General features: G+C 40.0%; 1 protein-coding gene across 5 annotated transcripts in view; it reads right to left on the bottom strand.

Annotated features, from left to right (window-relative positions):
* Nucleotides 1–15,094, bottom strand: part of rimbp2b (RIMS binding protein 2b) — a 97,610-nt gene that overhangs the window by 70,746 nt on the left and 11,770 nt on the right. For 4 of the 5 annotated variants that reach the window (XM_025896882.1, XM_025896889.1, XM_025896886.1 and 1 more), the window contains one exon: nucleotides 6,815–6,934. The exons of the other annotated variant lie outside the window; for it this stretch is intronic. In XM_025896882.1, the coding sequence (XP_025752667.1) occupies nucleotides 6,815–6,934 (120 nt within the window). The remainder of the gene's footprint in view (nucleotides 1–6,814; nucleotides 6,935–15,094) is intronic. 5 annotated transcript variants of the gene reach the window in all.

Raw genomic sequence — 15,094 nt, 5'->3', positions numbered from 1 at the left:
ATAAGCTCAATGCAGTGGCGAGAGATTGAGAAACTTGGCAGAGGTTTAACTTTAAAATCCTGAACATGGGCGTGCGATGATTTAACCTCATTGTAGAGTATCATGCATGCACTCAGGCGGGTCAGAAGACAGGGGATTCTGCAAACCTGTCATAAACCCATTAAACGGCTTAGCTTCAGACACTTCCACCAGCATTTAATCTCTCACATTAAGCATTGTTTCTGTCATCTCTGTTGTTTTTAAATGTGGTCACATGCTGTTATCTCATATGTTTCGCAGCAAATGGTGTTTTTTTTTTTTGTCTTCATGGTACCACACCTTCACTGAATAAATAAAGAGAGTAGTGTGATGCTAATGCCCACGGCTATCATAAGAGGCCAGGCTGTAGAAGTAGGTGGCTGTTGTCAGCAGGCTGCGAATCATCTCTTCTCTCTGCTGATGAGGCTGTGATTAACGTTGTCTGTGCATCAGAGGTGTAGTATTATCTGGTCGGGCAAAAACCAAACCACTGACTACATGAAGTGCAGCATATGTATGTCTGTGTATGTGTACCCTTGTCTCCGTGCATGCTGGCAACAGACACCCTGTGTGCTAAATCCCACCGTACATCATGCCAGGTCCTTGCAGACCCGTTACAGCACAGAGGCAATGGGCCCAGTTCCAACAGCAACACTGTCTAACAGTTTACATTCAAAGGTTTGCTTTTCAGTCAGGAAATAACAGAGAAGAAACAACCATTCCTCTTTGGAATGACAGCAAATTTCAATTACAGTCTGAAGCAATTTATTGCTGTTTTTTCTCTTTTGGTGACCAATTGCAAGTAAATGCGGCAACCAACTGATTGGTTCAACAATTTATCACAGTTAATTGTTGTATTGTTACAAAACAGACTGCTAAAATTATCAACTCGACCCAATTCAATTGCAAAGTGATATCAGAATTACTCAGACTTATTGCTGTTTTGACACACCAAAGCCTTTATGAGTGTAGCAACAGACTGTTGGTGGTCACAGACTCGGTCCCCGTCACTGCACACGATAATTTTGGCCATGCCATGGTCTCCAACCCTTGTTTTCGCTAGCATGACTTCAATATATATCAACAAAATCATTCAACATCAGTTTTACCAGTACTTTGAATGTTAATATTTTAGTCTAGTTTCTGTTAGGTTATACAATTGATTACTTATTGGTTCATTTAAGGCATAAACTGCAAATATGCTACGTGTCTTAATCAAAAAATGAAACATAATGCACCAGGGTGGATGCATGTGCATGCATATATGAAAGTTATCGTTACAAAACAAAAAGCTGTAAAATAGGTCTAAATAAAACCTGTGTAATGGTCCTTTAAAAATTGCAGTTTAGTTTTGAATGTAATGCAGGAGGAGACAGATGCTGAATGCTAATTTGTTAATCCATAATAGCACATAGGACATAATTCCATAGGATATCAGATAATCTATTTTGAAAGAGGAGATTGTACATGTGTTGGCTCATTTTTTTTCCTTTTTCATACAGTCTGTTGTTATGATCTGTGGATCATAACGGAGAAAAAACACCAGTCAAGAACAGTATTTATCTGAATATCTCAGCATTTGATAGTTTTTTGTCTCTTAACATTATCTTTGAAAAACAATCACAGTATCCAGATGTTTACTGGAGATCCGGTAAGAACCGATGTAATACTCAGGATTGGTCAGTGCTCCACATGTAAACTCGGCTGCTACAACCATAAAAAAATATATACTGGTGTCAGGATGACCCTAACCAGTTATTCCACTGGAGAAGCAAAAAGAGCTGCAGAGTGAATGGTGTGTAGCAAAAACAGCGTGCGGTCCAGGGTCAGCCAGCAGCATCTGAGCGTTAATAAGGGGAGTAATTGAATTAGAGGATCAGTGGACGCCTGTAGTGTGGGCGCCACGCGGCTCTAATTTCATTACAAGTGATGTAAACATGAGGTTGGCCCCCAGCGCAAGGGCCTCCAACATCAATACATGCACAAATGATTAAAAAAAAAAAATCACATAACTACATATCCACACCTGTTTGTCTCATATAACATTCTGTCCCCAAGCACATGGATATTTTTTGTGGGTGTTGGGAGCTAATAAACACTCATCATAAGGGGAAAATCAGGGTCATGCAGTCCAAAAACAAACAGAAAAACAGGGCCCGAGTAGCATCGTCTACTCACGATGAGGTATTTAAAGTGTCATTCAATCTGGGCCAGAACAGTTGCTCCGTGATTAGCGCTGTCATATCGTGGCAAGAGAGGGACAGATTCTCAGCACTTTCTGTGAGATGTTCTGAATATCAATGTGCATGAATAAATGATAAATCTCACATCGATGGTGGAGTGCATAAGACGTTAAGTTGACGCGACAGAATATTTTTAGTTAGGTTTGTTTAGAAGTGATGCTCTAGTACATCTACGCTGCAAAGTCACTGCAATTTATCCAATCTATCTGATCTGATCAGCAGTCTAATATCCCTTGGCCCCGATGAGTCACTTGACCATTAAACCAAGCATAGCTGAAATAAACCTGAAAGTCTGACTGTAGGCCTTCTGACAGTCATGAATAAAGGCAGTTAACCAAGAGGGAAATGTTCACATGCCAATACGTCTTGCCCCTTTTCATCTCAGATGTGACAATGAGACACTACCAGAGGCAGATCACTTATCAATATAGCTGCAAGCGGCATTAAGGGGGGCCACGCAGATCAGCGGGGCACAGTTGCCATGGCAACTTGATCCGATCTGATGTTAAACATTCGATTGTGACAAAGCCCTTCTAGAATTAAGACCTTCCACTTCAAAGCTATCTCGGCAACATGTTTGGGCAGTTAGAATGGACCAGGTGAGAGCATCAACATCAGCCTGTATGGACACGGTGACATAAAAACTGCACAAAATCAACAGTAAAATATGAAAATCTACTGAAAAGGTTTTGTTACGTTTTTTTCCCAAAAATAAGAGAAAAAGTTTTTGGGTCCATGATCCGTGTATCAGCACTGAAGACAGAAACACTATAGGTATTAAATATGCCATCGATATATTCCAGACCACAGATTAAAAACAACTGATATGGAGACATAAATAGCTCTTTTTTTGGTTGTTGTGCTGAAGGAATTGTATTGCCTAAGTCCCTGCCAAAAGGATTACACATCAAATTACTTCATCGGGCAGCAAACCAGTAAATTTTCTCCATTTCAAAGAGCAAATCTGTTCATGTAACCCACATCTATCACATGCTCGGTGCTAAAAATGCTTGCTTGGACCAATCCTTGATGAACACTTTATCATTTTCTTTTGTTTTATGACACCTTTGAAAACAATTTCATTACCTTAAAGCTTTGCAAATGAGAAAAGCATAGGTGAGCACACACTTATATAGAAGACAGACTTCCCTCCTCTAAGGTCAATCCAGAAGGTTTGAGCAATACATGAGCAACCGAATTCGCAATTCGTATGAGTTGCTCTGGCAAAGAAAAAAATGTTTTTTCATGTCAACTTTTGCAGAATGACAATCGCAACCCAAAGATTTCTCCTTCAGCACAAATCTGCAAGCCTAAAAGGACGACACGGAACAAAGTTTGATCAAATTCAATGAGGTTTGCCAACAAGCAAAAGCATAACCCACAGATAGAAACGTCTAACGGCTGAAGACAGCCGCTCAACCAGGAAGACACCTTTGCTAGAGTGCACTTGCAGTCTTGTTGATTACATCTCCGTCAGAGATGATAACAGAGCTCCGGGCTAATGAAGCTCACTGCAGAAGTGCCTCGCGTCGTGTCAGTTTTTCATTGCATCACTCGGTCTTACGTAGAGCCGTGCAGTATTAGTAATTACTGACGCTACTTCAATCTTTCAAGATTCATAATCAGCTCTTTTTCCGCTTGAGGAAACCAGCAACACTGCTTCAAACCCACCCACCCTTTTACCAATACGCCTGTCACTCCCAGTCCATTTCTCTGTTGACTGAGCAGTGGAAAACACCATCTAATGACAAGATAGGATGTGTGTTAACTTTAAAAGCATTTGTTTCCCAGCAACCACCGTGGAAAAGATTTTGTGTGACCGTATCTCACTCAAGGATGTTGTCAAGGTTGTAATTAGTACTAAAAGAAGGCCACCTGCCAAGTAATCGCATAAACTCAGCACTCCACATTAAGCATTTTGTCTGCTACGAGTTAAACGCAGGCATGGGAAGATGCACTAATAACTGTCCTTCACACTGATTTGCAGGAATACCTCCAGGCACAAATTAATAATTCATTTATATCACTTTTCTTTAAAAAGAATTCATGTTTGGTTGCTTCGCAAATAATACTGTGTGTGACTGAAATGGCAGATCAGCACTTAAGAAATGTTGTTAATTAACAAGCAGTCCTGTCACAAGCAGGCAGATAGGTTAAAAAAAATAAAGTTCACACTATCCTCATTTTGGATAAAGTTTTGATACATTTTGGATACAGTCAGCAGTGCTAACCTCGCACCCCTATAGACTAGAAGTATGGACTTTAACACCAGAATGCCGCACTCTCAGTATGTGAGACGAGAAGGTGTTTCTGTATTTTTGGAGATTGTCTCCTCACAAAACCAACAAAATATGGCAGGAGAAATTAAATAGAGACAACACCTTCGCTAGTTCCTTATGTTACCGTTAGTGCCAGCGTTATTCTTATCGCTAGGAAAATCAGGACATCAGTTAGATTGTTCATCAACGCGCAACAGAAAAGCTGTTAATAACAAAGCTTCAGTTTATGGTTCAACCAAAAGATGTCACCCATAACATCACCCTCTGTGAAAACAACAGTCTGGTAAGTGCTGAGGAGACACAGAAGAGAAAGCCAGCAGTCCCATGCACGCACATAGACACGTACATATACGCACGCACACGCGCATTCCCTTTGCACAGGCACCACACTGAGATCTAATCGATGGAGCTCATTCATATTGAACCACAGACGTCAGGGGAAGCCGGGGGAATTACAAGCAGCCTCCGCTGTGAGATCGCAGCCTGGAGGAAGCCGGAGGAAGACAGCTCTGCTCTGGTAACCTCCAGTTTACCGTCCACTGGATTTTCAGCAACATGGTTATGGGGTGTCCTAACGCCCCGAGAAAGTACAGTCAGCAGGTTCACTGCACTTAAATTGTACTGTTAAATAGAAGTATGTGTGTATGTATATAAAACGTTACTTTAAGTCCAAAAAAATTACCTTAACCAATTTCCACCACCTTGTAGTAGCACTAATATACAACCTCAATGTCATAGTAGCTCACAGTTCACCAGTTATTGCCTGTAAATGTGACCTTGACCTTAAGGCTGATTTGAATGATGACCCATTAGGTAATCATTGCATGCAGGTTTGAGTAAATGCTGACTTGGGAATCGTAGACAAATACTTCACCACGGCAAAACTTCATCACTAATTTAGCCGCATTAGCTAAAAAAAAATAAATAAATAAATCACAAGGCTCTCTCAAATGTCAGTAAAAACAGGATCAAATGATTAGATTTATTACAGCTGTACAAACACGACAGATCAAATGCTAAAACTAAAAGTTTTTTTAATAATCTTTTTTTTAATTTCATAAAAATAGTCTAATATAGTTGACTTCCAGCTGTGTTTTCCAGCTGTGCTGCATCATCTCTTCTTTTAACACTCATAAGCATTTGGGAGGTGATGGGACAAACTGCCATTAAAGTGCTCACCAGTTCAGGACCTTTTTCAGAAATACCTTTCATAGTGTAACAAATGGGTGACAGGTCTAGAATAGATTGCTTGTGGTTCCAAAACATGTATATATTGTTCACCATTAATATGGCCTTCAGAAATATTATTGTGTGGGCCATGTGCCCCAATGGCCCACACAATAACATCTTGGATGCTGGCTTTTGAACAGAGCTCTGATGACAAGCCGAACGGTCCTACTTCTCTTAAACCCAGAAGATGTGGCATTCATGGCTTCCAAAGACTGCTTCAAATTTTCAGTCCAACTTAAATGAAGCCCAGAGAAAACCTGTGAGATCTTGTTTTCTCTTTGGATCATAGAGATTTCACTTCAGTTTTCTGATGCAGTGACAAACTCTGTTGACTGACAGTGTTTTTCAGGAGTTCTTAAACCCATCCTGAGATTTCTACCATAGACTTGTGTCTGTTTTTACTGCAGTGCCATAAGAGCTTGGCTTTTGTCCTTGAATGACGAGCCCCTCTCATCTTTACATCTAAAACATTCAGGCTCTCTGGGATGCTCTTTTTATATGTAATGCTGGTACTAATTAACCTCATTAGTTGTGAGATGTTCCACCAGGTGTTTTTTCATGACGCAACCTTTAAATTGTTTTAATATCCCTGACCCAATCAATAAATCAACATTTCTCAGCTTCGGCATCTGAAACAGATAGGTAATCTACAATAAACAATATATAAACCAAGCAATTAAAATAAAAGTGTCACAAGTGCCTGGAAAAGGCCTTATACTATGAGGTAGTGCTGGAATTTAGAGGTGAAGGCCTAAGTTTATTCACATGGTCAATAAAGAAACTGCCACTTTGACCCCAATTAGGCTCGACGATGGCTCTAAATGAACACAAACAGATGTGTTTTCACAGCTCATTTAAAATTAAACCAACAACTGGGAGGAAAAGCATGGTTCACAACTTGACAGTCGAAAGCAGGGAGAAGGACATGAAAGCCAAAAAGCGCCGAAAGCAAACGCCCTGACAGCGGTCTTCAGCCGGCCTTAATGGCCCATGAAAAGTTCAGCATTAACGAGACTTTATCTCCCTCACACACAGAGAACTCACCAGTAACTTCTGCTGTAGCCTTTGGTGGCTCAGGGTCTCTGGGTTAAGTCGCCGAGCTCGGCTGTAGTCCTCTAGAAGACAAAGCTCGTCCAAAAGGTGGAGGGGAAAAGCTTCATTTCTCTGCAGTGGGGGACAGGGAAGGTGGGGGAGTTATTTGTCACAATAGCAATGGGAGGTTTATGTGCAGCTTTTATGTTGGGATTTGCTGTATTCCAAATAACCTTTCACTACTGTTGCTGAGTCCCACTGGTGATGAAATCGGTTACCACTCGATCTGTAAGTGTAGGTGACTGGCTGCTCACAGCCAGCAGGAGTTCTGAGTGGGAAAGCAGCTCTAACAGCTCTAACAGATACACTAACACAGTGCAAGCAGAATGTGTGTTCTCTCTTTATTGATCATCACGGATTCAGTCTGACAGCAAAGCATGCTCAACTACCTGCCCACCTGCTGCTTTTAGCAAACTCCAACAACTGCATTTAACTAAACATTCAACATATGGGGAATCGACACGGGTGTGAAATTCAGATCTTTTTTTAAAGATCACATATCACAAACACATCACAAAAACCTTAAAAAAAAAAAAATATATATATATATATATATATATATATTCCCATAATAGTATATAATAACCCCCCCCACCAAGAGATATACCGTATATATAAGAGCTATACTTCTTATACTTGTTAAATTATATTCAATATATATCAAAGTATTTCAAAGCAGCTCATTTTACATAGTCTCTCAAATCTGCAAACAAACAAGCAACATGCTAATGTCATGTATCATTGAAAAATATCTCTTAAGCATTAACAAACCCACATAAGTATAAGATGTCACACTCAAAAAAGTCAACTAAGGCACTTGTTTTATTATTTAGATATAAAAATGCTTGATTACTTTAAATATATTATGTATATAGTTATTAAATGATTCCTTCTTGTTGGTGTAAACTAGATCTATATGTCTTCACCCAATGAGAAGAACAGTGACTCTTTCATTGCTAACGATTGCCCGTGCTCCATACCACGGAAAAAGTTCAAATCAACACAAGCGGGAACAAATGTTGGGAGGTTGTTAAGCTAACACATCTTCAGAGCTACCAGTTACAGAACTACTTTTATAAGTTTGTAGTTAACAAAGCTAGCTCATCCTATACTGCCTTGTTTTGTTTCCTAGTATACTCCAGGCACATTTTGCTGTCTCAAAGTGATCATAGACACAGAGACTGACTTTGTGTGGAAATCTGTTTGTGCTCTATTGTTAGCCAGGCTACTGTTAGCTCTGTGCTATAACTGAGACTTGGTAGGGAGTGTTACAGTCTAGCTTCATTTAGCAGAAGTTAGCCTGTCCTCAGTGCCCAAAGACAACTGTTAGCAGGTTAAATTCATCCAAGAGACAGCGTCTTTCCATCATCACAATATAGCTCATTTCAGAAGCTGGAAATTAGCTATATTGATAAAAGATGGCTGCAGCTTCTGGGTCTGTAAAATGAAGTCTCTTACGTGTGTTGTAAAAATACTTCTGGTCCTGTAGAAGTCTACTTTGCTATTGCATTTATGGTCTCAGTCACTCATTTCAGGTCATACTGAATAAAAATTGAAATCCATTTTACAAATGTTGATCATATTATGTTTCAGCAAGGAGAATCATCTGGGATATCATTGGCTAAGTATAGCAAAGAAAAATAAAATTAGTGTCTGGTACAATACAGTATACAGGTTTAATGAGACACTGAGTCAAAGATTGATTTCACCTGGTTGTATCAACAGAGCTTTCCAAATGGAGTTAGTGAAATCTGACTTTGACAAACGTAACATTTTTCCACAGTTTTTGTTTGCTCACAAACTGTGAAATTTCATGTTTAAATCCAATTCACCCCTTCTAGCACTTAAATTCACCCCTCCACAGAACAATGGAAACAACCAGGTGTTTTGCTTTACCAACATGTATCGTCTGCACAAACCTACGACAGTACTAAACATCCTCAACACAAAATGACCCTTAATTAATTCTGCGGTTCATGAGAATCTACACAGCAGCTGAAGAAAGTTTAGAATAAAAAATAAGGAAATGGCTTGAAAGAGGTGTTAGAGGAAGAACTAGCTATAACGATAATGTTGGATCCTGTTAACAGCAGCCAATTATAGAATATAATGTCAACAACAAGACTGATATTTGTAATATTTTCTAATCATGTATTAGTTCATTCAACTATGGAAATGTGGTGGCATGATGAAATTACATCCATTCAACAGATTTTGTTTTTTTTTTGAGTGCAACAGGCTAAAATAACATCCTTTCTCCATGTTCTCCACTTAGCCAGCAACAGTGATAGCACTACCTAAACTTCTTGTTATTGCCAGGCTAGTGGAGCTGGCTGGAATAATAATGCCCCCTGTTAAATTATTCATGGCTCCAGTCAGGTGGAACCAGATGCTACTGTTGTGTCATAAAGGAAGAGCTGTAACTCAACTCAAGCATGGAAGGCTGTTGCTGCACGGAGGGAAAGACTTCATGGAACCAGCATGGATGCTGCTGGGCTACAAACAAAAACACGAGATGTCATGACACTCGCTCGGCTCTTTCCAAGTGACATTTTCCTGCGAGTGTTCAAACAGAGGACAATGGTTCAGTAGGTTGATCCATACGGGGGTAAAGCCTAAGGTGCTGTTTGCTGCTCACCACCCTGTGTTGGTGTTGCTGTATACCTCACCCTGACATTTGTGGCCATGCCCAGAAGATGACCTTTTTTGTCCATGCCATGTTTTAGTGCTGAATACTAATGCTATGGTGCTGTGTGCCCGCCACTCATGGGAACAAGCAGTGCTATTTTTAGCCACATGTCCCCAGCTGCACATCTCCAACCCGGGGCCAATGGGCAATTAGTGTTTGTCTCTCATGGAAGGAGGCAGTGCTAGAAACTCCATAACACAAACAGACATCTGGACACAGGCTGTCTCTGTCCTGCCCCGCACCCATGCCACAGGGCACAACTCTTAAAGCCATGCACTCCCTCCCTCCATCCGTCTCACCGCCCATAAGTGCTCAGTCACTCGGAAGCTCCTCTCTCTAATCTAATTCACACACATTTGTGTGTCTTCACTTCATAGACCTTTGTGAAAAAATTACAATTTGTGTTTACATCCGGCACTTTGTTGAGTCCACGCAAATGCTTGTTCCTTAAAGGGGCCATATACTACAGTAGCCATAGAGAGAAAATATACCGTATTTTTTGGACTACAAGGCGCACTTAAAATCCTTTAATTTTCTCAAAAATGAGAAAATTAAATGCGCTTTATAATTCAGTGCGCCTTATGTATGAATTCTAGATGTGCTTACTGACCTCGAACCGATTTTATGTGATACATGGTGCTCAAAAATCTGTCAAAAAATGCTTTACTACGACTTTGGTAAGCTCAGGTCCCAAAGTCAAACGAACACTGCGGCATCACTGAGAGTTAAAAACTGTCTAAATTCTTTCATCTTTAATAAAATGATCAGTTTTGCTGCTTTACCAGGTAAAGCAGCAAAACTGATCATCCATGAAAACAGAATTTATTAAATTTAACGGAGTTAGAAGTTAGCAGGAAGTTAGCTCGCAAGTTTCTATCTAAACATGATATACCATGCTCTGACTGAGAGAAAAAATTCAAACGTACAGCTCTGCTATCTCTTCCGACAGAAATGAAGACAGAAAACTAAACAGCAATGACGTTTGTAGGGTTACTGAAGTTGGGCTAGCTGGTATATAATGATGTGCTTCGCTAGCGACACAGCTATTTAAGCAAAGCTGGAGGATGAACGCTAACTTTTTTCCACTCAATAAAAATTAACGTGAGGGTTCCAGATGGTTAGGGACTAATGCAATCGCATGGCAGGATGCTGTAAACGGACCAAACTTCAAGTAAAGTTTGACTTATCTGACTGTTTGTTTCACTTAATGCACCTTACAATCCGGTGCCCCTTATGGTCCGAAAAGTACAGTATATATAGAAGCCAACCGCCACACAAAATGGTTTCACATCAACTTGTCAGATGTCACTGGCAACTCCGGGATGTGCTCAGGGTGGGCTTTGGTGCAGTTGGCACCAGCCATAACATCATCAGACACACGAGATTACGGTTCGCTTTTGAAGCACAAAGTCCTCAACAGGAGGCTGAAGAGCTGGTGATAGAGCTAGTGAGCCCGCAACCATAGTTCCAGTCTTATATTTTGTTTTGGTTTTTATGTGATGAAATGTTTCCTTAACAACTGCTTTTTACTTTTTCTTATGTGGTTAGGCACCAAAACTAAATGGTTAGCGAAGCTTACAGTTCCCTGACATAGTCTGGAATTCTGGCATGAGGAGTTTTCTATTGGTAAAGTAGACTCATTTTATTAATTGCATTTTATTAAACTGCAAAGAATAGGCTGTTTGCTTTGTCTTAATATTGGTGTGATCTTTTCGACTAAACTTGGCAATCGTGAATCAACATCTGCTGTTTAAAGTCAAATGTAGAATCAGGTGTTTAAAGGTGGAAAGAGTATCAGTTGCCCTTCACATCTTTTAAAGTTTAGCACAAACTGCAGTTTCTAGCTCAGGAAACTGAATAATGCATTTTCTTGCCTTCTGGATCAAACTTTCACATTAACTTGTAGAATCATGAAATGGATCACAATTGGACACCATAATGTTCACCCATTTGGCTTGTAGCCTACTCACTATACTATATTTTTAGCATTGTACCACCAAAGTAGGACATGTAGGGAATGTCTCTCCCTTACTATATGAACACACAGATGCAGCAATGCTTTTGAGATAAAAACAGAGGGACGTTTATCTTATAGTCTTTATTTTTACTTTGAAAATTGGATTGTAATTATAAGCTCATGCAGCTACTCAATTGCTGAAATTGTAATTATCCTCACCACACACATACAGTATTGTGATTTCAGTATTCGGTGGCCTCACGGCATCTCCTCCACTCAATACTGACTTTGTGAAAGTTGAGAAACATTTGACTCAACATGACAGAGATCTGGTTAGCAGGTTAGTTAGAAGATTCCTGGGCCAGGCCTTTTCTGTCTGGAGTTTCCATGATCTCCCTGTGCCTGCTAGGTACTCTGGCTTTCTTCCACAATGCAATGCTTGTTAGGTTAACTGGTGATTCTAAATTGGCCTTAGGTGTAAAGATAAAAGACTGTGGTTGTTTGTCTCTGTGTTTGCACTGAGCCAGACTGCTAAACTGCCTTTTACTGTATGTCAGATGTATGAGTTGGATAAGTGGATGGGGAAATAAATAGATGGCATAAAATCCTCACACAATAAGAAACTGGGACTTCTTGTTTAAGTGATTTCCTCAAAAAAGCTGACAGATAATTTTCTGACAATATGATCATATAATTTTTGTAGCCATAAATAGAAGCCTGACTACATTTAGTAACATTAACAAGCCAAACATTATTATCAGTGCGCAAATGTCAAGTCTGGCAAAGCGGAAAGAAAAATCAACATTTCTTTACCATCAAGATTGCCACTGAACTTTGTTTTCATCTTTCTGTTATGAATGTTGCTTTCAAACATTGCTAATTAAACTAATTGAATCCTGACAATTATTCCAGCGTACAGGCATTTGGGTCGTAATCCTAGATTCCCAGTGTCTCTAAGTTAACACAGCATATTATGATATATTTGGTTGAGCAGGTGTAATGAGTCTGTTAAGGAGTCTGCATGTCATGATGACCTCTTTAATTCATTTTAGTCAGGGCAAAGCTAATTCAATCCACCTTATTACAGCTTCTTTATGCAATTATCCCATGCCCCCGTTCACTGATGGGCCAGCATAGAGGCAGTGGATTGGACAGCAAGCTTACTAACCCGCAGAGACCTATAACATAAAACAATGCAGAGTAACTTCTCATAAAGTTAGCAAACTGGAATGGCAAAAAGGAAATGACTGTGTGGCAAAACATACTCCAGAGACAAGCTTTTTTTCCCCCCCTCAAGTAATCTGCTGTGAAATTTCACTTGATCAGGACATCAGAATCAATTACATCCTCATATAAACAACAGCATTAACTCTGGAGCACATTAGCATCCCATTAATCACTCTCAACTTTAAAAGTGGTCGAGAAACAGCTAGTGTACCTTGAAGTGACTGGCACAGCGTATCCATGGTGCTGCCTGCCAATAATATGTTATCAAAGAGCGCGCAATTAACCTCCAGCATGGTGGACAATACACAGAGTAGAATATGTCCACATAAAGGACACACTGGACTCGATCTCTTTAAAAGCCACTTCAGACATTACAAAATCCTGCTTTTGTCGCCTGCTGTTTTAACTATAAAGCAAATATATCACATGAAGCAGGCCTTGAATAGCTCCCAGCGGAAAAAAATCTGATTGTGTAAGTTTGGATAAATTAACCTGTAACATCTGAGTGCAGTGTGGGCGAAGCAGACGCAGTAAGCACAAAGGTAGAGACAGAGATAAAGACTGAGATGAACCTGTGGAGATAAGCTTTTTTATTACAAAGCAAATCCCAACGAATAATCATCACTGCCTGTGGATTTTGGCAAGATCCGAATAATCATTCCCAACCCCCAACCTCAGGCACGATCATCTACCTTTGAGAACAGCTCCAAATAGCCCTCGCTCTCACCGAGCTGACCACCAGCACAGACTTGCTGAAAGGTCAGAGAGGGACACAAACATCTCTTTAAACTCTTTCTCACCTTATGCACTTTTCTGTAATACGCAAGTAATTTCCCACTTCACCAGCACCAAAGCCCGCCGATAATGAATGATTTCAATCATCTGTAAAACTTCTAATAGTATTCTTATGATGGTATTAACAAGTGCTTTAAGACCACATTGCACTTTGTAACTAGTCATGTAGAAGTCTCTAGAATTTGCCATAAGGCCAAACTGAGCAATAAGATAATTGATCAGGTGTGAGACTAGGAACCCACCTGTCACTCCAAAACTGCTTCTGAAGTCCTCTGCAGAGAAGCGAGCCAAAGGAAAGACTATCCAAGAAGCACTATGTCAATCAGCGCTGTGTCTTTGAGTGCATAGATTGGAACCGCTCAAAGTAAAAGCCACATAGCAATCTGATTGGTGTTTGTAAAAGACTCTGAAAGATGGTGGTGGCAGCACTGTGTATGTGATGAAGGGACAAGGAGACAGAAGGATATTTCCCTGTATTTAATTCTTGGGCAGATTTGTCCAAGAATGGAGCAACACAAGATTAAGGCAATGGTTCACCAAACCCTATAGAACATCTGTGAATACAACTGAAGATGTCAAGCAATGACAGTTGCCTCAAAGTGCTGTATATTGTAAGGTAAAGACTTTATTTACTTTTATAGATACAGAGAAAACCCCAACAATCGGATGACGGCCTATGAGCAAGCACTTAAATGTTAAAGAAATCTGAAGACATGTTTTCAGTTTGTCATTATCATTGGTTGAAATTGAATATACAATGCTATATGTGCGCAATAAGAGAAAAGATCTGGATACTGGTTACATCCCAGTAACTCGGATCTAGAGATCAGTTAATGATCCACACTTGGGAAAACTCTGTATTCCTCGACTGGTTAGCGAGTGGCTGCTAGAGGTTGCTTACTGTTGCTTGGTGAAAATGGTAAAACTGGTTGAAAGCAGTACACAGTAATGCACCGAAAACATCCGTGTGATTGCTTTGGTCACAGATTGCCTATAATTTGTATGGAAGGCGCCAACTTGTCTAAAAACACTCGCCAAGTATTCACTAAGTGGTAGCTGAACTGTGAAGAGTGTGACACAAACTGGAAACTGAGAATGAGTACAAGTCAGGATCTTCTATTGGCAACTACAAGCTTGTGTAGACAACTACAGCCAGCCAGCAGGGGAATAGATATTTTTCTGTAATGGCTGGAGGTTCGCTGGTGTTTCACGACGAACCTCTAGGCCTCTGTTACTGAAACCTAAGTAATCCTGCTTGGTGTGCTACCCCCAGCTGGACTTGATGTCCGACTGATAGAAACTACATACAAAAATAAAGCAAACATTCTGGTACGCAGTGGGGTGTTTTATATAACCTTTAATGAAGTATGCACATTTCACGTACATTGCAAAAGTGGCATTTTATATTGGTGTTTTTTTAAATAAAGCTTTTTTCTAATTCAATAGTTTGTTCCGTACTTGCAAAATACTTGAATTGCTTTTTAAGTTGCATCAGTTAAGCAAACTAGATTTTACCCCTAGAGTGGCTTTGTTATAGGTCAGCTTCTCCAGGGTAAAGCAGCTG

The sequence above is a fragment of the Oreochromis niloticus genome, linkage group LG12 (assembly GCF_001858045.2).
Source record: "Oreochromis niloticus isolate F11D_XX linkage group LG12, O_niloticus_UMD_NMBU, whole genome shotgun sequence".
In the NCBI taxonomy this organism is placed as follows: domain Eukaryota; kingdom Metazoa; phylum Chordata; class Actinopteri; order Cichliformes; family Cichlidae; genus Oreochromis; species Oreochromis niloticus.
This window is presented reverse-complemented; position numbering and strand designations above follow the sequence as displayed.